Source organism: Phalacrocorax carbo, chromosome 2 (assembly GCF_963921805.1).
Source record: "Phalacrocorax carbo chromosome 2, bPhaCar2.1, whole genome shotgun sequence".
NCBI lineage: Eukaryota > Metazoa > Chordata > Aves > Suliformes > Phalacrocoracidae > Phalacrocorax > Phalacrocorax carbo.
In genome coordinates this window covers 134,879,394-134,907,371 of record NC_087514.1, presented here as the reverse complement: position 1 = coordinate 134,907,371, position 27,978 = coordinate 134,879,394, and the positions used below count along the sequence as shown (strand labels likewise).

At 36.8% G+C, this 27,978-nt stretch overlaps 1 protein-coding gene across 4 annotated transcripts in view; it reads right to left on the bottom strand.

The window, feature by feature from the left end:
• Nucleotides 1-6,413: 6,413 nt before the first annotated feature.
• The window catches only part of SNX13 (sorting nexin 13), a 70,937-nt gene continuing 49,372 nt past the window's right edge, over nucleotides 6,414-27,978 (bottom strand). For 2 of the 4 annotated variants that reach the window (XM_064444484.1, XM_064444488.1), the window contains 10 exons: nucleotides 25,514-25,583; nucleotides 22,665-22,837; nucleotides 19,837-19,944; nucleotides 18,765-18,875; nucleotides 17,309-17,470; nucleotides 16,058-16,129; nucleotides 13,398-13,543; nucleotides 11,548-11,616; nucleotides 10,319-10,431; nucleotides 6,414-9,974 (listed from right to left, as the gene is read on the bottom strand). In XM_064444484.1, coding sequence (XP_064300554.1) covers nucleotides 9,727-9,974; nucleotides 10,319-10,431; nucleotides 11,548-11,616; nucleotides 13,398-13,543; nucleotides 16,058-16,129; nucleotides 17,309-17,470; nucleotides 18,765-18,875; nucleotides 19,837-19,944; nucleotides 22,665-22,837; nucleotides 25,514-25,583 — 1,272 coding nt within the window. In that variant the 3' untranslated portion in view covers nucleotides 6,414-9,726. The remainder of the gene's footprint in view (nucleotides 9,975-10,318; nucleotides 10,432-11,547; nucleotides 11,617-13,397; nucleotides 13,544-16,057; nucleotides 16,130-17,308; nucleotides 17,471-18,764; nucleotides 18,876-19,836; nucleotides 19,945-22,664; nucleotides 22,838-25,513; nucleotides 25,584-27,978) is intronic. The other 2 variants (XM_064444486.1, XM_064444487.1) reach the window with 2 other exon arrangements.

Below are 27,978 nucleotides of genomic sequence, written 5' to 3'. Positions count from 1 at the left end.
TGGCAAGCGTGTATCATAAGACGACTCAATGAAAATGTCAGGGGCCTTAGAAATAGTTCAAATTCTCTGGCCTTCAGTTTCATGATCATTATCACAATAAAATGTTTTTGCTTATTCCTTGCACACCTGCTGTGTGTCAGTTTTGCCGCATTGCAGCTCCATTACCACACGCACTGCTCGTACTGACATATACAATCACTTCCTTTATACCAAGCAGATCTTAGGCACTACTGGCCCATCACACACTGATAAAAACCACAGCACATAAAATGCTTTGTAGAGAGAGAGGAATGTAGACCAGGAACGTGGTTCAGAGTTAGATTAAATGAGAACAGAGGTCTGGAACTTACTGTCATGAAGTTTTGGATCAAAATTCATAAATATTTCCAAAGTATTTGTTTTCATCTCATATGACCAACCATTCTTGTGAAACATCAGCAGCAAATCAAGTCAAGAGACAGGCTCCTTGAATTTCGAAGCCATAAACCATAACCAAAACATTCTGCAGGGAGCGGGAAGGATGGATGGAAGAACAGATGGAAGGGGTATAGATCCAAGAACTCCATTGCCTGACTTCTTTTTAACCTCTACAATTCAAGGGGGGTTACATTTGGAGTTTCAGTTCCTCTATCCCGCTTCATCTTAATTGCTCTCAGTAACTTCATTGCTTGCCCATAAGTACTTATCACATGTATCATTCAATGTAAACTTGCAGTATGCAATCTCCTTTAAAATAAACTTCGTTTTAGAAGCATACTATCTGAGGAATAAAAATGGTTAAATATTGACTACATAATTGAAACAGAGCATGTTTTAAACAGTGTTTTATCTGGTTTAAATATATTTGGAACTTTTAGATTTTTTAAATAAGTTTAGTTAGCTTGACAAAAAGCAGTCTCACGCATATTCCTACACTGAGTAAACAGCAACTGCTGCAGCAAAACCTACTAAGCACAAACAAGACTAGAAATGCCTGTTTTGCTTCAAAAAGATTTAAAAAAATGAATAACATTTTTTTAAAAAAACTTGACATTTTACACTAAGTAAATATTGAAAATCTCAGGTAGTTATCCTTGGAAGGTTTTCTTCTTAGGTCTTGTGAAAGCGTATGACCCAAAAGATATAGCAGGCTATTACTACTAAGCAATGGAATTTATCCTGCTTGTGGAGTTGTTAATAGTAAAGAGAAGATTCATTTAAATTAAAGTATTCCAGGCCCAGAAGAGCCAGGCCTAGAGATAAGAGTCCTAAATGCGATTTCTTCCTCAGTCAACTTAAGGAGCTGCCACCACGCAGAAAGCAAAAGCATACATGGTCAAATGAGGCTCAATGACAGTAAACTTATTCATTTAGCATTTGCGTTACTGTTTTGTTAACAGCTTCTCTTAGCCAAGATTTCACTCTGTGTGCTTACCTACGTTTATGCTGATAAAGCATTCTTTAACAACTCGGGTATTTCCATGCTCTGAACACCCGTCATTTCCACAAAATGCAATTCTTCGCCCACATCATCTCTACAGACACAGCCCTCTACCTTTAGTTGACCGCTCTTGCAACAAGTGGATCGATGGCACCACTCACCATAAAGGTGTTTATGTTGTCCAGATTTCAAGAGCAACTCGATGGAAAATATTCCAAATATCAGAAAACACTCAAGGGCACTGCAAAAGATGTGCAAATGTATGCCAGTCTTTTTTAGCCCCTTCTGGTGTAAGGGTTAGTTGCAAATATAAAAGTACTATGATGATATTAAAAAAACTCAAGGAAACAATCAACCAAAAAGAAGTCTTTGAAACAGGCTATATATTAACAGTTGTATTCTTTGTATTTATAAAAGAAAAATCAAAAGCATATTCTTTGTTGCCCCATATTCCATTTTACAATGCTACAGTTCCTCAAAAGAGTGACTGATCTGTTTGTACTTAATACTTCTGCTTGCCACATATATATATATAAATATACAAAATTTTTATATGAAGTACAAAAAACTTAATGTTATAAAAGGTGGTAATGGATGTATATTTTAGAACTCCTTGTTTTACTTTTCCTTGGAAAAATGAACATGGGATTTCCTGATTATTTTTTTTTTTTGGGGGGGGGGGTGTGGTGTGTGTGTGTGTGTGTGTGTGTAATCAGAGAAAAACTACGTTACCTTCAGCAATTCCTGGTGCTGGTACTTCATCCTTCTTGTCTATTGACAAAAAGACATTTTCTAGCTAAGCCGACCAGCCAACAGAGATTTCACTGATCTTTTTGTGTGTGTGGTCAACAAAAGCAGTTTGCAAAGACTAGGCATTTTATTTGGAAAGTAATTCTTTCAATCTGTGGTAAAACCTACAAATGGTTTTTGGGAAAGGAAGCAAGAGTATTTCTTGTGAAAAAGTATTTTCTGATGTGAAATGCTTAAGGCAAAATGTTTGTCTCAGAACCACACATGCGCACAATATTAGAGATGCAGGAAAAAAAATTAACAGACCAGTAAAGAAACTGCCATTCACAACCTGCAAAGTTCATTTATTTATAGTCTCATTGGTATAATCAGTGTGAAAGCTTAAAGTGGTGGGGCGGGAAGGGAGGTTGGTGGGGTTTTTTGTTGAAGCTTCCACAGTAATTCTGAGGTTGAGGGTTTTCTGACTCATCTCAAGTTTTCATCTGCAGTGCTTTTTTTTCAGTTTATTCAATTCTCTAAAGTAATGGAAACAGTGAGAATATTGTACTTCACATGCTGTTACTAAATGGTTACAAAGTTTTACTGTTTGTTTTCCGAAGAAACTCATTAACGGCCCCATTATGAGAGTACATCTCTCTCAGTTCAGTAAACCATCACTTGACTCGGCATAAAAGAAATCAGCACAATAGTTTTCAGTTAAAATAATTTGCAAAAAAAGGTAGCTTCTTGTGTATTCTCAATAATTCTAGTCCACAATACTAAAATAAAAGCGTTATGGTGCACACTTTTATTATGTGCATTGACAAAAATCAGGTGAAGGATTCCTTCTCAACACGGACAGCTGGAGCTGTGACTGATATCAATGTCATTTTTGTTGAGAACTGTCCAAGATCAATCCCACTTGTTTTAAAATTAGAGTGCGCAAAAAATAAACCAAAGCAATCCCTCCTCCCCCACAGTAAACCCCCTACAATCTACACAGGCTCTACTTGTATTACAACATCCCTCATTATCCAGCATTCTCAATTCAATATGCTACGTAGAAAGGAGGGAAGATGACATGGTCCATCCCAGAGAATTCAGATTACACAAATCTCAGTCAAAGAATCAGCCAAACTAGTAATGGGTAAGACTTCACTTTGCTAACTACCCATATGGATTCCTTCAAATTCTTCCCTTGATTATAAGGAACCCAATTATAAAGAAAATTGCTGAAAACAGTTTTATATACGAATTCTACAAATTGTAGTGAATCACTTCAACCAGTGCTCAGTCAATAGTGGCAGCAACAGCACAGAGAGAAAGAAAATCTTTTCATACAAGCCTAAGGAGTCAGATTCTTGACATTGCATCTCTTCACATACTACTTTAGTGTTTCTTTATTCAGGTTTTTTTTTTTTTTCCTGTTGGTGAGTTGGATAGCCGTTTCTCTCTCCCAACACAGTCAGAAAAATTTGAGAAATGCTTTCTTGTCTGGTATCCACCTGCACTCTAGTCCATAGAAGCTAGTGACAATCTGTTACGATAGCCTGTTACGATTACTAGGCGACTGATTCTAGCGTTCACATCATTGTTCAGCCTTTGCCACAATAAAAATCTTGTATAAACTACCATAATACCAAAAATTTAACTTAAGAAATCAAGTGATGGCTCAAGTAATTCTGTTTATGTATTCTTACTTCAATAAATTACTGCTTCATTTGGAAAGAATATCACTTAATACCCTCTATAGCATCATCCATGAATTTTACTCCTGTCCCCAATATGGTCAAGCCAGAAGAGTCCACCTACACAAACAGCCATCTACTGAGTATTACTGCGCTTCTTATGGCTCAAGACAACACACACTCTCTAGAGACTATACTCTTGGTAATATCAGTACAGCAGATGAAAAAAAAAAATCAGATGGATTCTATAGCAAGTGAAGTAGTTGGCACAAATGTTTATATGTGGATTCAGTTGGAATTGCTCGGGTGCTTCAGCGCATCCTTTCACTGATGAGCGCCCATGTTGTGGTTCTACAGAACCCCTGTCAAGAACACCCACACTTTTGCAGGCTGCATTTACCGTGTTAGCAGAACAGTTAGGCTATAGCACATTTAAAGGCATTTAGCACAACTGCCGACTGGAAGCCTCAGCATTGCTTCAAACCTACACATACGAAAAATACCTTTCACCTTCTTTTTATACATGTGATATAGGGAACCTTGGGCCCGCATTTCCTTTACACAACACTGCACAAAGCCAGCAAAATTGGTGAATTCCCAACTGCATGACATTCCAGTTTCACTTCGCATCAATATGATTACCTGAGACAGCAGAATATTGAATGATGTTTCTACACATTTCTCCCCGATACCTCTTGTGTTTTTACATTAGGTATAACCAGGCCTTGTTCGTTTGCAAGAATGATGTTAGAGATTACTGGCAAGCCAGTGATTTAAACCAATACAGATAATATAAAATTGAGCAGGTAAAATGGGAAACCAGTATTTTAAACAGACTGTAAAGGAATGTTTTGTATGAGGTCCTCAAAAACAAAAAGGAAAATGTTGCCTTTGATAATTAAATTCTAACTATACCTTCAAACTGAAAAACAAGAAACTTGCAGCTTGCTAACATGAGACGACCTGTGCAAAGGAAGTCTTGTACCTACCCAGGTGCTGGCTGGCTATTTTAAGAGAAAGAACAGGAAAAAAGTAGAGGTTTCTTTCAAGTTCTGGCTACTCTGTGCATGGAATAACTAGGTAGCTCGCACAACCATCTTCCAAACACTCTAAACAAAGAGTGTTCCCAATTCTCACAAACTTATCAGAATCTCTTACCTGGATTAGGTACCTTCTCCTTACTGGAGAACTCCAGTTAGTTGGTAACAGAAAATGCCATCAGTATCTCTCAATTTAATTTAGACTTAGCATGTCTCTAGACCTCAAGCTGAGAAAATTAAGAACACAGACTCAAAAGACTCTGGACTTGCTTTTAAAACTGTTACGGTAAGAAAGAGGAAGTCTGTTTTTGAGAGCTACATTCCTTACTCCCAGTAAGTTGGCTCTTGGTTGCCAACAAAATCAGTATAGACTTATTCTACTTCCTCTACTTAAGAGAACTCTATTCTCTACTTAAGCACAACCTCAGAATTAATTTAGGTACTATTTTAATTCTAAAATGTCAACTGAGAATTCCAGTTAGCCCTTTCTGAACCAGGTATCAAACAATTTAATCGACCCATGCAAATTATCCCAACACGCCATAGTAATACAAAGAGACATAGCATGGGAAACAGGTATTTGGGGAGATCTGAACACGAAAGTATTCCAAAGTATTTCTGCGTGCGTGGAGGGGAAACCTGCAGTGGCATAGACATTTCATGAAAGTAAAGCTTAATTTCTGTCAAAGTCCTTAATAAAAGTGAACTAATTAATTGCTTTCACTACGTAATTTCCTTTCTTCCAAGAGATAAACCATGAAATTTGTAGTTAAATAAATCAATGCAGAGTGATGCTTATTCCTCAACTTTACTAGTCCTCACACGGCCACTAGACATCAAAACCAATATAAACCAGATAATGCGATAGATGGGAGAGTTAAAAAAGTTATCCTCACTTAGTAAATGGCAGATATCTTTAAGACTTGTAAAAAAGTTTATAATGGAGTAGGTTTCTTGCCATAAAATTACCCTAGGATAACAGCTTCAACTAATAAGAACTTGCCATCAGCTAGTGAAATTCCTGAGCTGTGTCTCTATCCTGTAGCAAAAGCGTGTAAGTTAGTCAAAGCAGTAAACACCACCCTAGGGTCAAAGAACCAACATCTCTGTAGCTCAGGACATCTTTTTGATGAATGTGAAACAGCTGGAATAAATATATCAAGGGTAACAATTGTGCTCCCATGGTAGATCCAGCTGCTGCAAAAATAAACCCAGGGGAAAAAGCCAGAGAGTAAAAAAATCCAACAATATAAAAAAAACCTCCCACACCAAACAATCCCACTGTTTCTGCATACATCCTTTTAAAATACAGGACACATCGCAAATACTGGTCCAAAAATGAATCTAGAGATTAATTTGTTAAAAGCAAAACCAACTTATAAACTGTTAAAAAAAATAATCAAAGAATGACTTTTATTTAAAGAGTACTTAACAGCAGTATTTTTATCCTCAGTCATTTTTTTTCTCCAGGCTTGAGCAATATTTGTACCTGCTAGCAAGACAGCTACTTTAAAAATACGCATGGGCTCATTATACTCTTGTTAATACTTTATTAGTGTAATTTTTTAGCTTTCTATTGGACAGAACATAAATGCAAACTCCAAAAAAAGAATTTCAGAGTCCTCTGCCATTCAGTAGAAGTGACCATGGCAGCCTGTTTCATGTTCATTCTTTGTTACAGAAACGAGAGGAGGGGGAAGGGAGGGAAAAAGCATCAAGAGAACAATTAGGCACACAGCTGACACTTACTGTACAATGATATGCACAAGTAATTTATAACAGCTATATTCATGAGATGTGCTCTTCAGTTTTTTCCCTTGTAATATATGAGCTTTGCTCAGATGAGCAAGGATCATTGAGAACAAGGGAATTCACAAAGGAGTAAAAATAAGACTTTTAAAACAAGTCCTTAAATAAACTAACGCAACAACAGAATGCAAAATTGTTCAGCTGAGAAGACATTTTTAACCTAGACTTCAAAACATTAAAAAGTCATTTATTTTACAGTTATTCAAATACACATGCATTAAATGAAAATATTGCACAAAATTAAAATTTAGATTGTGGAATTCATATATTTTTATTTTGGTACACATTCTGGTAGCACTTAAAATTTACTGTTTAGTTCTAGAGCAAACACCAGCAGCACAAGCTTGAGGATGAACCAAATGAAAAATTCAATTGCTCATTTTCTCTTAAAAATAATTAAGGCTAAAACATGTGCATTTGTTGACAATGGCACAATTTTCGGCGGCCAGTCACAGCACCCAAAGGCCAGAAGATACACCCAGACACTGAAGTGCTGCATATTAACATTCAGTTTCGGAGACTTTCTAGGATAACAGGCTGCATGGGTTGACAGGGCAGGTATTTTAAATTGTCAACAGGAAAACCATTTAAATAAAGATACATACAAACGCTTTTTAACAAAAAGTGTTCATTTCTGATGATTCTTGCCAGCCAAGAGGCACCACTGAATTAGGAAGTCACATTCTGTAATTAAATACAGAAGACAAAACTTCAATACATATATACATATGCACACACGTGTATACAAATGTGTGTATAGGTATATATATGTAATAAATTCATTAAGTAAAACCACTAATAAACATGGCGTATTATGTTCAGTTCACATTCCTAGAGATATTATTTTACTTTTGTACAGAAATGTACCAGATAATTTTTAAAAAATCCTGAATTCACACATGACCACTATTCTCTTGAAATTTTTCATGGTACCTAAAGATAGATAAAAGGTTCCACAGATTCGACAAAACGGTATTTGAACTTCCCACTTTCATACTGCATAACAAATTCAGTGATTTAAAAGACACAAATTAGATTTGGTAGAATCAATGATATATTTACTATATCGCCAAGAACAACTGCTGAATGATCTTTCATCAGTCTGGTGTCAGGCATGCTTGAGCACCTTGACATCAGAGGAAGATACAGGCATGTAAACAATAGGAGCTGGCTATGTTGATTACTTCACACAGAACTCAATAATTTTGTTAAATTCAACAGCACTTAATCATCACGCTTCTACAGAACCTGCAGAGAGGAAGGGGGAAGGGTTCTTACATATTTACCAACTTGTCTTCCTAAGGATGATAAAAGAAAGGGATTTCACTTACAGTATTTAGTTCTGCAATAAAGAAAAAACGAAGTGCACTTGAGCCCATGCATACTGTATGAGAATGTTAACAGTACAATATGATCATCATTAAGTAGTATGATAAACGGCTACATTGCATTAATAGAGTCCATGAGAAAAAATGATCTGTATAGAGCCTTCAGTCAATTTAACTAGGTCCTTTGAGAGCCTTCTACCTTCTCTTAGAACGCTTTCATAAAAGGTCTATGTTCCTCCCTCACATAAAAGGATCATTTGTTCCCATTAAGACACAAATTACTATAAGGATCCTTGATCAATAGCTGGATCTTACCCTGTGTTTAGCGTTCAGAAAAAAACAGAATCCATAGGATTACTTTCTATTCACCTGGATAGTGGTGCTCAAACAGTTGGGGACTATGAAAAAGAAAACACAAACTGAGATACGCTGTGGCCAAACAGGATTATTCAGTTGTTACTTTGTTTTTAATTGGACACAAATCCTTCAACGAAACTAAAAGATGGATGTGGGGCCTTGATGTCAAATTTTTATTAAAATTTTACACTATGCAAAAAATAAAAAAATTATTTAAAAAAATATTGTAGTTTTATCTCCTTTTTATTTTCATATATACACTGAGATGCATTCAGGAATTTCCAAGTGTTTGCATATGACTAATGAAATCCTTTACCTGTGAGGAACCAACTAATTCTATTATCTTCCCGTATGAGGCTTACACACTAAAAGGTAAGGAATCTTTCAGTTAAGTAGGACATAGTCTTTTGTACCCATAGAGAGTTTCAAATTTTGGTGGGGAGTTGTGTGTAAGCTGTGTCTTAGTGCAATTTCCCCATCTTCTAACATGACTTCTATCCTCTTTGAAACAAGTACCCCCTTCCTTCTACAAGGATCAACTTGACCTATGTCCAAATACGCCAATTGAACATAAATATGACGCCCCTTCTCCGCTGAAGTTACATGCAAAATGTATGCCAGGTGCTATAAGAGCAGAATACGGCCCTTAAAGCTAGAGAATAATCCGAATAAAGGGTTGATTTCTACTGCACCTCTGCCTTTACTAAAACCCCCATTAGATCTAACATTAGTTTATTTTTCAAAACACAGAAGGTGAAGTAAACATGGCATAAAAGCCACATTACCTCAACTTTTCTTTAATAAATTTACTTTTATGATGGGGCTATAACTATTTGTCCCTTCTCCTATGAACCTGCTATTCCAGAGACTGCTTTTCCTGTTAGCTCTGCCTTTACAGGAATGTTAAGAGAGCCCTACAGAGCCTCAACGGTCATAACGCAGAACAATTCCACCTGATTCTCACACATTGCACTATCTCCCAGTGCCAAAGCATCCTTTTCTTCCATTGTATCACCATAGTTGTGCTTTACTTGAACAGTCTGGCACTTCTCATTGCTGGCAAAACATCGACTCAGGAACGGAAGGAATCAGCATTCTTATATATTGGGCCAGTATTCTTCTCAATGTTGCATGAAGACGCACCAAATCATTTAAGACACACAAACCCTTCTGGTAGTGGTTGAATTACAAGTGAAGATGAGAAGATCCACAGGTCTTACAGATGCATTAATAATCTAATATGTGACACTAGAAGACTGGTGCAGAAATAACAGCATGTGAGTTTGAAGCCCCAGAGAATCTGCCCAAGTAATTAGTCCTGGACAAACGTACACCAGCTTAATAGGTTTGAAGTGTCACCTTTTCTGCAAGGAAGGCGCTTGAGTAGAATGTAGTCTCTGCTTATACCTCTGCATCTGCTTTGACCGTGAATGCAGTTTGTTGAAGAGCTCATGGAACTTATTTTGCGGAAATAAGGTTTCTAGGAATCTCTCCAGAAACACGTACACCATTCTCTTATTCAGTTGAGTGTGCTGGAACATCTCAAAGACCCGAAGAATGCCTTTCCGTGTTGTCTCAGCACCTATGATGTGCTTCAGTTCATCTACAAAAATGAAAGTTACACAGAATTTTAAGCTAAATTCTGCTTCTGTGTTAACAAACTTAAACTGAATATTAAGTCTTTCGAACTATGTAGCTCAGAGTTTGAAGTAACAATGCCTCTATTATACATAACATGACTGAAAGTTTTCTTAGAGCAGAAAGGATTTCTGAAAATTACTTCATTTTTACACTACATACGTTGAACCAAGTTATTTTACATCAAATTGTGCTACATTGGAATACAGATATTTCATGCACTAAACTAAAATCAGCAAGAATACTGACATTAATTCCAGGAACAATATATGGTAAGACTTTTTAGGCTTCAATCCCAGACTCACTCACCTGGCATTACCTCCAGTAATTTGGTCTTCCCTGCCACTCTTGTTCTCATTCTAATAGCTTTGTCCCTCCGTGGAACAGTCTCTGCTAAAATGCCGTTGGGCCAAAAAGCATCTCTGTAACAAAAGCAAATCTGTCAAAATACATTAAAATTTTATCAAGTGAAAGGTTCTTTTTAATCCCTCAAAGCTACCTCATAAAATAAATACAAGAAAGTAATTTACACTCAACACACACTTCAATATTAGTAAAGGGTAAAGAAAAGGCAAAAAAGAAATCAAAAGTAATAGGTTGAGACTTCTTGCTATCTACCATATACTTTTTAGTACAAGAATCAGATGAAAGAAAATTTTAAGGAAATACTATGCACCACAAACATTCAGATACCACAGAGTTGTTAAATAAAATATACCTAAGATTTGCTTTTGCCAACCAGTCTCTATTGCCACTGAGAGACTCTAGGCTTAGCTCTATTAATGGCTTCATTAGATCTCTCACAGTTGTTAACCTATCAACAAGCTCCATCTGAAACGTAGTTTCAGTGTACTATAAAGCCCAATACAAAAGACATACCTCTGTCTAAAAAGGTGGTTTGCCTCAGTGAATGACATACTGTCTTTTGAGTAAGGAGCAGACAGCCTTACTCAGTTTTATTAAAGAATAACAAAATATCTCTAAAGTATGACCTTTTGGCAATATGTTTCCTATTTTTTCTTTCACCCTATTAAAGAAAAAAAAAAAAGAATAGGCAAGGGAGGGATCTTGCTCAACAACACTGCTGAAGCCATGGAATGGTAGAGCCTTTGATACTTTCAAACTCAGACTTCAGTTCTGTTGTATCTGCCCACATCTGAAAAATATTAGCTTAGAGCTAGGCTTTTTTTTTTTTGGTAATAATTGCTTGCCTTTTAATGCAAGGCATACACATGCCTTCATCAAGGTAAACAAGACACCATCCAGTAGTATGAGGAAATTCCTAAGTATACCCATACTTTAGCTCTCCTAGACTGGTTAGCAAAGAACTTTCTAAGGAAGAGGAGAAAAGTCAAAAATATTCTTCATGTGACAATTACTTTCCCACACTTAACACATGTAAAAAATAGTGTATGCTCCAACTGGAATTCTGTACAGTAATAACAACTTCCTCACATAAAAAGAATATGAAGGATACACAGATACTAGACATCAAATGGCAAGTACTTTATATTAAACATCTGTCATAGAAGACATACCTGAAGCGTTTCACTGCATCTGCTACTTGCTCAGGAGATGTCATCCAATCAACATGATCAACTATTTTTCTAAAATCAAAACAAGTGTGTCTCAATTTTTAAAACAGAGAACAGATAAGTCTAGCATTTTAAAGAGCACTCTAGGGCAAACAAAGTGTGATTTCAGCTCTCCCCAACTCCTTAATTATGTTCTATAAAACTGCAGACTAGGAAGGCAAACACTGATCCTCAAAATAAAAATCTAAGGTCACTGATCACTCCTTAAGCTAAAGCCTTTTTCTTTATGAGCATGATAACTAAGCAGGCTAGAAAATTGACGTCACATCTCCCATCAATGATAGATAAATGTTCTGCTTGTAGAGCGCTCCTCTTCATGGAGCACTCTTCAAGTCCTGCTTCTGTAAGTAAAGAACCTACTTAAGATCTCAAATTACCATATCTATGTATGCAATTACTTCATGATCTTTAACAGGTGATACAGACTGATTATCTTTGACCTTCATTCGTCAACACATACACACAGCCCAATATCCAAATCGACTATGTTTACAAAAATGATATACACATCAGTGTATCACCACAACACTGGAATTATTTCCCTAAACGTAATTTGAATTTAGTTTTCTAAGAAACAAGAAAACACAATTTTGCTGCTGAATGCTACTGAACCCCAAGAATCTGCTGGGACAAGGTATGACTGCTAAACCGGAGAAGGCTGTATCTGGAATAGCTCCAAATGTAGAAGCAAAATAGTTCTGCACACATCTCTGTAATAAGAAAGCAGCTGCCTGTACACAAACTCAGCTAGTTATACTGCAATCTGAAAACAGCGGAAAGTGTTCAGTGTTGTTCAAAAGGACAGTATGTTTTTGGAAGCACAGGTCTCAAGATAATTATCACCCAGCCACAGGGAGTTATTTGAAAAACACCCAGTGCTATCATAATTACAAAGATGCACCACTACTGGTACAAGAACTATCTGTATGTTTAAGAGTGATAATGAAAACATCAAAACTATACTTGTGAAGGGTAGGAAGTAATGATACAGTGAAGAATGTCCTGAAAAAATAATAGGAAACTACTTCTCACCTGCCAGAAATTAAGTTTTTGATTCATGGCACTAATCCAAAGTGACAATTTGGTGTCAATCCTGTTTCTAGAAATTATTTTGTTCTATATTTTTATTTACATTTCAGAAACAAAGTATTAGAAGGGAAAGCCTGGAAGCAGTAGTTTTCTAAGCTGGAGGGCAAGAAACATTACTTATTTAGCACTATTAATTTGCTTTGCATCTGCATGTAAAAGGCTGTATATGAATTACAGAGAACGTGATGGGGGAGGAGGGTGTGCAGAACAGACCCTGTAACAGTCCTTTACCTTCCCCCCTTCATCTTTTAAAGTGTGAGAGCAGAAACTTAACATAGCAATTCAGTACAGTTCACATAATTTGATGCGCCAGTGTATCATTTGGGGCATCAAAGAGATGTAAACAGAAATAGTGTAGAAAGTAAGAAACAGTATTAACAAAAAGTATAGTGTAAAGCACAGGGCAAAAATCATTTTTGCCACCATCAGCATTAAGATACATTCACATAAGCGTAAACTGTTGTTGATTGCGAAAGATCTTTTTGAGGTTCTCCAGCACAGAAGAGTTACTGGAATTGGTCTTTCCTCATGTTTTGTGTTTATCTCCAGTTTACACCACATTTGTACGTGGTTTATTGATCCTCTTCAAAGGGGAACACACGCAAATTTAAACCACAATAATTTAGTAATACCAAAGAGGATTTATACAGACACAGTCTACACAGTCTCACTCACACAATCGCTCTATATAAGAAAAGCAGTACCTGTTAATCGTGTCACCATATGTTGCTCTAATAAGTTGCTGAAGCAGATTTTTTATATTTCTTCTTAACCACTGATTTCTTTCCTTTAAATCAAAGACTTCATCCATAAGAAGGAGCATTACTCTCAGCGGAATATTGTCATCCACCTGATCAAGTGAGTGAAAGTATAATCATTAATCAGTTCAATCAGTCTCCGTTCAAGAAAGCTACAGTTCTAGTAGCTACTTCACAGGTCAAATGCTTCAGTACAAGCAGAAAAATGACAGAAACACTTTGCTCTATATTTTACTGTAATATGAAATCTCCCCTAAATCGTCTATCACATCACTAATAGCAAAGCAAGACTGAAAATTAAAGATAAACTAGGCTTAATTCCATTACATTTTTAAAATAAGACAAAAAGAAACAGTTATTTCACCAAAGTTGAACAAAGTTAATACAAGTAAATATGTCCTAAAGAGAGAACTTCTCCCTGACCACTTCTTTTGGTAGCCGTGCTTCCAACTCCCTAACATGAAAAAACTCCAGAAGGAGCTTTTCTCTGGAATCTTTTTCATATGGATGCACTGCACCAAATTCAGAACCTCTGAAGAGCAATGACATTTCACTGCAATGAACTGCCTTTTATTTAGATATTATTCAAACCTGCGTGGTTATTAAGTGCTTTTATGCTTGTAGATTAAGAAAAGCATAATTATTACTTAATAGAAGATGTTACACAGATTGGCTTACAAAAAACAACTTTTATGGAAATCCCAGAACAGAGGATTCAGTAACCATGTAAAGGCATTTAAAGATAGATGGCACAAACTTGCAGTAACTGTCAATGTTTTTTTCAAGTATTAAAGTTTGAGGGAGAGTTTACTAAATTCTATAGTAAGAAAGTATTAGATTTTCATCTTAGTTCTTGTTAATGTTTCTCTTCTAGAAACAACAGCAGTTTCTCACAGCCTGCTTACATGCCAAATACAAGCCTTCATATTGTTAAGCTATTGCATAAAAAGACAGCATTTGGAGTTACAGATGTACTGCTCAAGAGACCACAAATACTTATCTCAAATACAACAAGTGAATTTGATTTTTTGACCGATTCCTTGTTTAAGCTTTATATTTATTATTAAAGATTTAAACAATAGCAAGCTAAAATTAAAATCTTACTATACTACAAAATTTATTTGAAGACTGAATGCACTTTTTCTGGGGGCACTTTTTTTTTTTTTAATTAGGATTTTTACATTCTAGGCATAACATTCAGAATTTGGTTTTGTATTTGAAATCTGATACAGCTGTACCTGGAAGAGTAGTAGTTTGCACTGCATTGTTAATCCTGCACTGGAAGAAGTGCCAGCATCTCACAGCTACATGGACTTTTCTTGGTGGACTATACAAGTACATCTTTATATAAAACTGGAGCAGAGACAGTGGAGTCATAATCCAGCTGGAGGTTCTATAGGTCTATGCCTCACTTTTACAGTACTGCTTCTCCAGGTAAAATTCCATTCAAACTGCCATATTTTTATTCTGATTTAGTGACTAAGTTGTGAACAATGTCTTTTTAAAGACCAGTAGAAAGTTTAAAGGTTTTAAAACATTTGAAATCTGCCTTTCAGAAATATTTGGTACGTTAACTTAGAAGCTATCACAAATTGTATCTGCTCTTCATTTTACAGAAGATCAATGAAATATTTGCAGAGAAGCTGCTCATATACTTGAACAATATTTCATTTTGCCTGCGTAAAACAGAAGCCTCAGGAGTATCAAAGATATATATTTGTAATTACAAATTTACAGATACAGTCTGATATAGTGAGAAATAACGGGGAGAAAGAAAACCTGGAAGAACTCAAGGCTATGTTATTTGAGCAAAACTACATCTACCAAACCATCATAGCAGTTATGCACAAGACGACAATCTGGAATGCTTTGATGTGAATAAAAACACAAAACGTAAAGGCCAGAACAGGTGCAGATTTATGACCATAGCAAATTGCATATAGCCACTGGTAATCTTATGGCCTTTCTGACCTACTTAGAGATAAAAGTTTTTTCCAATTGTTTTTACGTTTATGGTCAATGTTTCAACCAAAACAATAGCAAAATACCATAGCTTATGATAACATCAAGAGCTTAAACTTCACTTTCAGGTTTCTAATATTACTACTTTATACATTTTAGGTATCCACATAATAAAAGTTCATGGAAAGAAACTCCTTCAGAATATTTTCCTATATAATAAAAACATAGCACTGAAAGGTCACATCAGAAATCAGAATCCATAAAATGCCAACAGAAACTATGCCAACAGTCTGGTACCATTCTATCTTTGGACAGACAGAAACTGGAGGGAGGAAGGTGGGCAATAAAAAAAAAACAAACAAAAAAAACACAAAAAAAACCACAAACAACCCCCCACCAACAAACACAGAAGCAGTAGCATATACACTCCAAGTTGTTCCACTGTGCTGCAAACCATTTTAGTACTAATAAAGATGTTAATTTTAGAAGGAAGCATGTAACTTTCTTCTTAAAAAGTTAAGAACTGTTTTTAAATGCCTGGTTTAATATCAGAAAACAATAAATATACGGTCTAACATAAAATAAGTAACTCAGTACTTTGGTTTTAGAGAAGTCAACTTTCAAAGGACAAATGTCAGACTCACATTGTCATCAATTGGTGCTGCAACACGGCAATGGTCAGGATCCGAATAGGTTTTCTGGATCAAAGGAGGCACCTACAATGAAAAAGGGTAAAGTAAAAAATACTTCACTATACCAATAAATCAGATAAATTTTCATAATCAATTTGGTCATGAAAATGAAAATCAAATATTTGGTCAAAAGTCGGTTGCATACTACCACAGACAAATGTACAGTAGTCCTTCCACCTTCCAACAAATCAAGCCTGTACGTATTCTCCTATATCTATCAAAGTTATCAACACCTGTAAGACAATCCACATATATTTTCAAGTGCCTAATGCTTCAACTGAAAAACACCCAGAAATTCATATGGGACTGATATTTCTGCTGGTATTTCCTCTCGATCTTAAGTCCTGCCTAGTCATGGACTTCCCGGTGAGTGTAAGTGTAGATATATTGTTAGTCATACACCAGGGAAGTTAACAGCAATGAGAAAGTCCAGAGCCAAATCTCAGAAGTAATGAAAAACACAAACAAAAAAACCCCCACCCCCACCCTGATTTGTTTTTCCCTTTCATGGTTTAAGGGTTAACTCATCTTGGTTGCTGTTTTACATCTGCCACTTTTGGTGACACAAAATGGAACGATACCTGATCACAGACCTTACAGCTACACACAGAAAGAGGAGGGCAAGGGAAAGGGAGGTAAGATGGACATGTTTGGAAGATTACTACTTTCACAGGACTTCTAGATAGCATGCCATGCTACCATTCCCCACCTTTAAGGTATTACATTTTAAAAATATAAGAGATAAGGAAAGATGGCAGGAAAGACAGAAAGAAAATTTAATTAAAAACAGAATTCAGCAAGGAATAAGCAGAAAAGAAGCTATCTCTGTATTCTAAGTTTCATAACATATGGGGTTTTTTTTCCCCGATGAAAGCAGCGGATGCAGCAAACTAGCTTTATGAGGATGGATGGTAAAATATGAAAATCTGTGGTTCTCTTATTTTTCTCAAGGGGCTACACTGAATTAAGTGAAGAAGGATCGCTGTACCATCTGTAGATGCGATCTTAAACATGTTACTCAATAGCAAAGAGAATTCCATGTTTGTAGTATAATGAGTGCTGTACCTTATTAGAAGGTATAAACCAGATTTCTTTCCTATCTAATAACTTGACTCCTCATTATAGTACACAACATAAGTTAAATGAATCAATAGCTAATCTATTAATTCACTAGTACGTATTGACTACCAAATATTTTCTTACCTTGAAAAATGATTGCTTTATGTCTTGTCCCAGTCTCTCTGACATTTTACCCATGTTGTCTGACATTTTAGTCATTCCCTCTGCCAGGCTGTCAGGGAGAGACTTGACTGCATTTGATACATTTCTCATAGAGTTACGCAGGGGATTTACAAATGTGTCCATCTGAAGGGGAAGATGTTTAACCAGAATTGTATAATCTATGAGGACACCACTATATTAATACACTATGAGAAGTATCACACTGTTCCAGAAAACAATAAACAAATTGCTTAACTTCATTACAGAATGCAGAAAAAAGTTCAGGTTCGCTTTCGTTTCTAGATCTCGTTCCTTACAGCCCTGCTGTAACTATTTACATCTTTCAACAGATCTTTTTCCTCAGTCATTTCCACTTCCCATCCCTCAGCTTTTCTTAGCTTGAATTTATTTTCCTTGTCTTCTTCATTCAATGCCATTTCTCCCTTCCAAGCTTCCTACTCCCAGATGTTTCACTTCTGCTTTCAAGTCTTCATCTTTGAAACATGCCTCTTCTAAACAGCACTGGAGTAATATGCTTTAATATCATCGCAAGTAAAATTAAAAACATAAAGTGGTTCCAGAGAAACCATTACAATTTTTCTTTCAGCATATACTCTAAATTCAGTCCAAACTGAGGCACAAATACTAGTGTGATGCCTTTAAAAAGTGAAGTTTATAAAGAACCTGATAAGCTGGAAATCAAATTTTACTCAGTCATTTCCATAAACCTTGATAAATATTTAACTGTTTCACTGACAAGTATTTAAGGAACATAGGTAGAACAACAACTTGCTGTGACAATAACATTGTGGATGGTTTTTATACCAAAATCTCTAAAAGTTTAGAAATAGTTCTATTTGCAAAGCAGATGCTCACATAAACTGATCAACTGAAAAAGAATCACTTGTCTGAAGAGAGTTCTGGTGGCTTAACAAAAAGGACGCACAGCTCAGAGCTCTGAATTTGACCAATGACTCTGAATGGTTAAAACGGCTAAATACATAACAGCTGCTTTTGAAGGGAAATGTATTTCATCTTTTGGGCTGAAGAGTGGAGAGCATGGTAACAGCAGCAAATATAGGGTAAAGAACTGAAAAAAGAAATTGGAAGGAATGAGACTACGAAAAAAAAATCACAGATGTCTGACAGAAAGTAACTTGCGATGAACACACTTTTAAAGTAGTCTTGGTGCAAAACACTGTCTGACTTGAAAATTTATTTCCTTGTCATACAAACATTATGACAAAAGAACCGGTAAATTTTTGGTTCCATATGTCCTCGGATATTTTACCACTCACAAAATATTGAAGCAACTCACTTGCAAGTTGTTTTGAAAGTGCTATATAGCTGTTTGATGTCAGTTCAACACCTCTGTTTACTGCAATCACTGCACTAATGAATGCTCTAAACTTCCCTTGACAGTGCAAAACATTCTTACCTTCCGTGCAAAATCCCCCTTCCCTTTGCTGTAGGCTTTATTCTCCAGGAAGTCATACACATAATGGGCTAAAGCCGGAGAAGCCTTCATCATTTCAGGATTTAACAAGAGCTGAATAAAATAATTTTTAGAAGATGTTTTTTAATAAATAATTAAAAAGACCATACCGTACAGTTTAGTAAAAGTTTACCATGCACAAAGACACTACATCTTCTGATGCATGTTCTCATTCATTCTCTAAATTTTATTCCAACATTACACTATTCTCAAAAGGGAAACATGCTTCTTGGTAATCCCCGTAATTTTAACTAGTGTGTTAATTATAGCATCTCACAATAAAATACACACTTTTATGACCTCTCAAACTGCTTCTAAAACTCCAAAAAAAAACACCAAGAAATAGCTGTGACTGAAAAAAACCCCTGCTATTAAAACTAGCGCACATACCTCACAAAGGAAAAAATATTAGCACTTTCAACAGAACAATCAGACTTCACAATGTTTTATTCATCTTCATTATTTATTGTTAACATGTGCATTGAATTGGTCAACATATTTTAGTGCCAATGACCAGGGAGTCCCTATGACGTAGGACAGCGGAATTCTTTTAATTGGGCTGATACGGGCCTTATCTGAATGGAGAAGCTGAACAGTTGTGCTATACCGCCAGGGCGGGTGCCACGGCAATCCTTATGCAACAGCACAAGAGAAAGTAACCACAAACGTGACTGTAACAGAAGGAAGTTAAGTGGTGTGGTGCAGAGTTCAAAACCAACACAGCTGGAACTTCACCAGCACAGAGAAGCTGGGACAGAACCAACTGAGAATAAACCAAAACAGCTAAGAAAATGCAACTCATTAGATACTATTAAGTTCTTATGGCATGCTATTTAGGATTGTATACCACCTACAACTAGCAAATTTTCTACCTTGGGGGGGGGGGGGGGGGGGGAAATCCAACCTAGTACACAACAACTCCCCCCAAAAAAAACACACAACAAAAAACACCAAACAAAAAAAGCCCACCACCCCATCCCCCCCACTCCCCCCCCCCCCCCCCCCAACAGCTTACCTGCAAATATGCATTTAAATCTTTCTTCCTCTTTTCCAAAAATTCTCTGTCCATGTTGTTAAATGTCTTTTTGCCAGGAAGTTTCAGTATATTTGCAAGGTTTTCAAACTAGAAAAAAAATATTTTTTTTGTTCTGTTTTCAGAAGAGTTTCAAATCACTATGTAAGTTCAGAAATGACAGGGGTCATTATATTCACCTATTCTTATCTACCACATAACACCTGACAAATAATTTCTCCATCAAGCCCAGAACTCAGATTCCTTGGAGAAGCTAAAATGAAAGGTAGGCTATCAAGCAAATGCACAAAAATTCTCAGGAGACTGTCAAAGGCAAAATTTAATTTCTGTACACACACAATATTCACATTTGAAATACAGACTAGTGTAGTGTGCAAATTATTCCTGTCATCACACCTGCTCAAAAAGGTTTAGGCTCAAGATCTATCATTATTATTTGTTCAGCAGTCAGTAGGGTTATGAGGCTACATCAAGAAAACTTGCACATCTTTCTACAACATCTTTCCTTTCCTCTCCTGATCAAAACTACTCAGGAAATGATTTAAGTTTTTATCCCTGGAGCACACGGCAGCATGCAGTTTACAAATAGGTTATTATACGATGCTTGATATGCCATCGCTTGTGCCTTTTCTCCAAGTAACAACAGTGGTTGGCACTGGTTGACGTCTTCCACTGTTCCAGCTTTACATAAAACAGTGGTATTCCAGGGAAGCAGCAGAGAAAGAGAGGCCCTAACACTTAAGAAGATTGAACATATCTGCTATAACGCACAAAAATGAAAAAGAATAGAACTTGAAGAATCAGGATTATCCACATAAGAATCCAGACTTCTTGTAAATAATAAATAATATTCCAAAAAGGGTAAAAGAGAGAATGGCATAGCATCTAGGCTTTAAGAAACAACAGGGAAAAAGGTTGTATCTTTTTCTCTCTAGAGAGGACCAAAAGATTACAGATTTAATGAGCATCTGATTCCATTCAGTCCCTGCAAGGTGTCTTTTTGCAAAGACATCATTAAACTCTGGAAGGTCACAAAGCTCATATAACATTTATAGCCTGAGGAAGCACCAAAGAATAACTATTTCCAACTTTACAAATCCCAATCTCTTGCAGATAGGTCACATGGGAAAATAACTGAACAGAAGATGGTCTAGTTTTTAATTGGATACTTGTACCTAAACAGAAACAATGTAAGCAAAGAACAACCTCTATTTTAAATATGTCTACTTCAAATTATATTTATTACATTACTGACTAAAGAAATTGGTGTGAATCTATTCAGTACTCTCAGGAAAAAAGCTCATACAGATATAACACACAGCTAACTTCAATTCCATTTTGGATTAAGTACCTATTTCTTCTGAAAAACGTAAACAATAATCCCTGTATTTCTAATCATTTTAAACAAAAGATTCTAACCTTTACCCTTAACGTGACAATAAAAAAATGCCTCCAACAAGCACACAAGAAGGGAGTATCAGTGACATTCCTGTGCTCATAAACTCAGTAGGCATGTCTGTTTTATTGTCAAAACAATGCAAAACTGTTGGGAGTTGCTGAGATACTACAATGAAGCACAGAAATTTCTTTACTTTTTGCAGCCTCAGGGCTGGAGGATAACGTTTCCATTTTCTGTAACTTCAAAGAACTCAAGATTTAGCAACAAGAAATTTCTGAGCTTTCACATTTTGAAAATTTTTGCTTCTGCCATTTTTTCTAGTCATTTACTGGTAGGTCAGTTTTAAATAACTACCCATATCAACAGAACATTAACTCATTATAAGGCCAGGGAACCCATACCTCTTTCAGTAGGTCAGGGATTCTTCAAAACAGGGAATTAGTTAAAAAAAAATAAATATTAAGAGGAGTACAAAAATGGGTATTTCAAATTTATTGACAGCACACCAAGATAAGCTCAAAATCAAATGAAATATCAGACTTTGATTACAATTAATACAAATATTCAACAGAATGTGTGCTTTTTTTAAATAAAGCCCTCTCCTTTTTTACTAGTGTTGTGACTTTACAATGCTAACCTATCTGCGCAGAATTTGTTCTCTATGCCTCTCTATTAATAATTCAGGGACGTAATCCAACACTTCTGACTAGTTCAAAGGTTATGCAGCCAGATCTGACTTCTTCAAAGGTTTGATTTAAAAGCGTTTCACCCTCCTCTTTTAAAAGCACTGCATTTTCAACACTTTTTCATGTCAGCAGGTTCTACTTTGTACCAGCTGGGGAATTACAGGTCTCTATTTTTCCTTCTTTCATTTTAGGAGGGTTAAGAGTCTGAGAATACAAGTACAGCAATAAAAGGCAGATCATCTAGCAGTACTCTGAACTGCTAACAGCTGTCCCTTTTGAGACCCCACCAATCCTTAACATTTCCACTTAAAACCTAAATACCTATTTCTCAAGCCCAGTTTTTATTTCTTAATCTCTGTGACAAATATAACAAATGAAATACGCCACTGTTTGAGACCAACAGCACTTCCACACAAACATTCTAAAGTAAAATTAAGCAAGAGCGGGGCGGCAGGGGGCCCGGGGGGGTAGCTTTCTAAATTCCATTTCCTTTTGTTAGAGCAATAATAGAGCCATCAGGTACTAAACTATATAAATGTGCACCTGTAAGCTACTCAGTACAAATATCATATAAATGGTAAAAAAGTACACTATTACAGAAAATAATGTAGTGCTATAACTCCATGTCTTAAGTCACTTTGGGAAAGCCAATACTCATGTCATACCATCACACAGAAAAAGCACATTTCAAAGAAAGATTAAAAGAGTTTTATGAGATTAATTACTTGCTCAGTGATCCTCATGTGAAAGTCATGGAAGTCACTGTAGCGTCGATATGTCTTCCATGTCTCTTCGCTGTTTGCATTTCGCCGATGGACTGTGATAGCATACAGTGCGTATGTCTTGCCGTGGTCATTACACACTCCTGCCACAGCATATGGGTCATAGTCAGCATAGACTAATAGTTTAAAAACAAAAATAAAAAAGGAACAAACAGAAAGAAGGAAGACGAAAGGACACAAATGTGAAGTGAAGAAATGCCTGGAATGACAGACTTGAGAGCCAAAAATGGACATGCAAGCAGAAGAATAAGCCATCCCTTTATCCAAAACACTGTATAAGTGATAACCTCCAGAAACTTACTATGTAAACTCAAATACAGATATTAAGCAGCCTTAAAGATCACCAAGTTTCACTGACATGCAAAACAGAAAGAATAGGAAAGGCTTCAACTTTTAAGAATAGTGAATACATCTTTTAAAAAATAATTTTAACCTAAAGAACTCTAGATACAGGTGAAAGACAACTGTGAAACCAGAAGAAATTCCAGTCTGCAGAGTACTCTAATCATATTGCACAAGTTTGTCCATCAGAACGTCTGTAAATACAAAAGACAGTGCTAGCAAGCTGTAAGCATTCAGTTTTTTAGCATCAGCAGTTTGTTATTAACTTTACAATAAAAAAATACACCCATGCTGTTTAAGGCAACAGAAACTATATTGACACACATACAGAATACCTACATATGTGTGTGTACATATATGTGCGTGTACATTCTGTGTGTGTACACACTCACACACACATTTTGTGAAGTCAGTTTACAAATGGAAAGAACACAGATCATTATCTTAAATAGAAACTAACATCTTTTTGTTCTCCAGCGAATATTTAAGTTCTCTTGGACATTCCTCCATCACAAAATTCCTCCCAGTATAGAATTTGTTTCAAAACTTCCATTTAATCTACGGAATAACCTAGAACCAATATTGTTTACACTGCACACTGTTTAAACTGGTAACATATTGTATCTCTAAGTATTGAACCCAGTAACGACAATTTTCCAGCGGCTAGATGAAGATTCTTTTTAACCAAGTTCTGTGAATTTCTCAATATATCCATGCTCCATAAAATACAGTTTTCCTGACAAATCATCAGCTCCAACCAGAGTCGTGCTTCCAGCCTTGACTTCTCTCAAGTACAATGCCAAGGCCTAACCAGCCAGGGAGCACATCTAGGATAGGGGCAGCTGCTGACAATGTAGGAATTACTCACTAGAGCAAGGTGCACTGTGGACACGAGGCATTTTTTTTTTTGCCATCCACCCTCTAGAAGAAGAATGTTGAGTGCTGAACCAAGAGAAGAGCAGGTAGTCAGGATGCTGCCAAGAAACTGCCCAGAGAATGGATCTGGGAAACCCTGGCTGAGCAAGCTCTATCCTCTAAGTCAGGCTGACCACTTTGCCACGCAGCCACCATATCACATCTCAGGGCGCTATGAAGTTACACCTTTAGGAATGCCACTTCAGGACAGGAATGGCAGAAAAAGAAAGGATTTGTCCCCATCACCCCTTATCTCATCGCCTCTTAATCAGCATTTGTTTTTCCAATACAGGACAAGTCGCATCCTCAAAGATTATGGAGGTCTTCTATACGCCCCACAAGCATAATAAAGGGAGAGTGGAAAGGAGCCTGCACACAGATGCAAGATGCATGCACCGCCTGTAGCATCCAGAAAGCAGAGACTTGTATTTCTTGTTCAAACACAAGGTGAAGAGAAAGGAGACATCCAGTTTAATCCTATCTTACAGGACAAACCTGTATATATCCCCTGGCACAGCTGGAGTATTACAGATTCGGAGAGTCAAGCTGACAGTTATCAATACACGCTGCCATCAAAATTATAAATTTAACATAATTTGGGTGGCTCTAAGTTTACCTTTTTTCTTAGATCAAAACAATGAAACTTCGAAGTTTAATTCAGGAAAAAAAAAGTATCACATGCTGTTTTAAGAAAAGCGATTTTGCTTTATTTAACTGTTACATGATTTTCCCCCTTCTCTGAGGACTGACTACATGAGACTTGGATTCCACCATGCTCTCGCACTTGGCTGGAGTAAGAGAGTTTAATTAAAACACCAAGTAGTTGAATTCTTGCTCACAGTTCATAAGCCTGCTACATAAATGCACAGATTTAAGAGTCTATTGCGTAGTAAAATCTACCAGAATATTCAGTGTCTCAAGATTCATTTACAATTTAATTACCCAGTGCAATCTCATCTAACTAGAATATTTGCAAATAGTATCTGAGAAGTTTGTTATTTACTCTCATGTAATAAACATTTTAATTTATTACTAGGCAATTTTTTTTTCAAGATATAACAAAAGAGATAACAAAAAATGCCACCACTGTAAAGACTGAAGTCACTAACTTAAATTAAACTAAGTCAATGAGGACACACAAAGAGGAGGGCAAAATATTATAGTAACAGAAATCAACAGTCAAGAATTAGAATCGTGTGCCTAGAGAAAAAGAGATGGCTTTTACAATTTGTTCTTTAAATAATTGCTAAAATAAATGCTACTCATTATTAAGCTTAATGAATGATTCTCCAGATACAGGAAAAATACCACTATAAAAAAAAAATTAAATCACATTTTGAGTACAGATAGTCTACAACCTACAGCATCAATACTGTAAGGATTTACATTACAAGGACTTCATGGGAAATATGAAATCAAATGTTTTATGAAGTTAAAAAAATGAAAGGCTTAGGATTTCAAGGGCCTGTAATATTAAAAAACTAAAAATAAATAGTGGAAAACAAGTAAGCAGCCATCATAATGGATTCACTTACCGGTATCTGAGATGTATGCATGGAGTTGAACTGTCTCATCAGAAGGGACATTTGAAAGGTCATCTAAGGACTGCAGGGTGCAGGGAGAGATGGGAAAAGGAATAAACAGGCAAGAGAATAAGATCAGAGATCTTACAACATCTACTTTGAGAGATGCTTTTTGATTAATCTATTTCATTTTCAAACTTTCAGTTCACTACACTAATAGAATAGCTTAATGCACTGTAACAATGCAAATAAGTGTTTGTGTTACCTGGTTACTAAAGCCTTTCTTTTACAGAGTGTAGGGCCCTTCATTTCCCCTACCAGTTTCACAGTTTTGTGATAACTCTAACATATTTGTCACTTTCATTTGACATCTCAACTCTAACAGAAGTACAACTACAAATAGCCTTATACCGAGCATTAAAAAAACCACCAAAGAATTGTGGAATCACAGAATCACAGAACCATAGAATCGTTTAGGTTGGAAAAGACCTGTAAGACCATTGAGTCCACTTGTAAACCTAACACTGCCAAGTCCACCACTACGCCATGTCCTAAAGCACCACATCTACACCTCTTAAATACCTCCATGGATGGTGACTCCACCGCTTTCCCAGGGCAGCCTGTTCCAATGCTCGATAATCCTTTCAGAGAAGAAATTTTTCCTCATACACATTCTAAACCTCCCCTGGTGCAACTTGAGGCCTTTTCCTTTTGTCCTATCACTTGTTACTTGGGAAGACAGACCAACAGCCACCTCGCTACAACCTCTTTTCAGATAGTTGTAGAGAGGGATAAGGTCTCCCCGAGCCTCTTTTCTCCAGGCTAAACACCCCCAGTTTCCTCAGCCATTCCTCGTAAGACTTGTGCTCTAGACCCTTCACCAGCTTCATTGCTGCTCTTTGGACATGCCTCAGTCTTTCTCGTAGTGAGGGGCCCAAAACTGAACACAGTATTTGACCTGTGGCCTCACCAGTGCTGAGTACAGGGGCATGATCACTTCCCTAGTCCTGCTGGCCACATTATTTCTGATACAAGGCAGGATACTATCAGTCTTCTTGCTCACCTGGGCACACTCAATTTAAGCCAGCTGTCAACCAGCACCCCCAGGTCCTTTTCCATCAGGCAGCTTTCCAGCCACTCTTCCCCAACCCCATGTAACACTACAGGCTTGTTGTGACCCAAGCGCAGGACACTGCACTTAGCTTTGTTGACCCTCATACAATTGGCCTAGGCCCATCAATCCAGCCTGTCCAGATTCCTCTGCAGAGCCTTCCTTGCCTCAAGCAGATCAACACTCCCACACAACTTGGTGTCATCTGCAAACTTACTGAGGGTGCACTCGATCCCCTCGTCCAGATCACTGAAAAAGATATAAAACAGAACTGGCCCCAACACTGAGCCCTGGGAACACCACTTGTGATCAGTTGCCAACTGGATTTAACTCCATCCACCACCACTCTCTGGGCTCAGCCATCCAGTCACTTTTTTACCCAGTGAAGAATACACCCATCCAAGCCATGAGCAGCCAGTTTCTCCAGGATAATGCTGTGGGAAAAGGTGTCAAAGGCTTTACTAAAGTCCAGGTAAACAACATCCGCAGCCTTTCCCGCATCTACCAGGCATAATTATCACCTTGTCTTAGAAGGAGATCAGGTTAGTCAAGCAGGACCTGCCTTTCCTAAACCCATGCTGACTGGGCCTTATCACCAGGTTATCCTACATGTGCCATGTGATGGCATTCAAGATGATCTGCTCCATAACCTTCCCCAGGACCGATGTCAGGCTGACAGGTCTATAGTTCCCCAGATCCTCCTTCCAACCCTCCTTGTAGATGTTTGTCACAAATGCTGTATAACAGACCTTTCGGTTTTATCTTTAAACCATTCTGTTTTCTTTCAACTGACTTAAAGCCCTACACAAAAGTTACAGTGCAGTAAAAGTGAATAATTTCTCTGCTGTATGTAAAAAACAGTAAACACTTGTCTCAGAAATGTCTCCCCTCGTAAAAAATGAACAGGTACATCCTCAGCTAGCTAATGCCCTATCTCCCTATCCAGTAATTACTGGGATCAAAAGAAGCCTAATGGGTCTTTCAGAGGAGCTTTGCTATTATTTAGAATTAATACATCTGACTACTAAGATTTAACATAATAAAGCTCTGCAAGATTGTTGGGTGAAAAACTTGGATATGCAACTGAAGTAAATGAAGGATGAGCCACTACATGTGTGATCCTAATCTTAAATTACCAGGTTGTTTGTTTTTTTTAAAAAAAGGAGGTACTTAAGTAGAATTCACAGGCACTGGGATCCCAGCTACTTTATATATTTTACCCCAAAATTCTAAAGTTCTTCAGAGATACAAATTCAGAATGAATAAGCAGCTATCAGCTATCTTTTATAATTTAACCAAGCTAGTTAAATAGTGAGTGGTCTCAAAAAGTTACCTAAAATGGGGCCTACTGGGTAGCACTGCCACA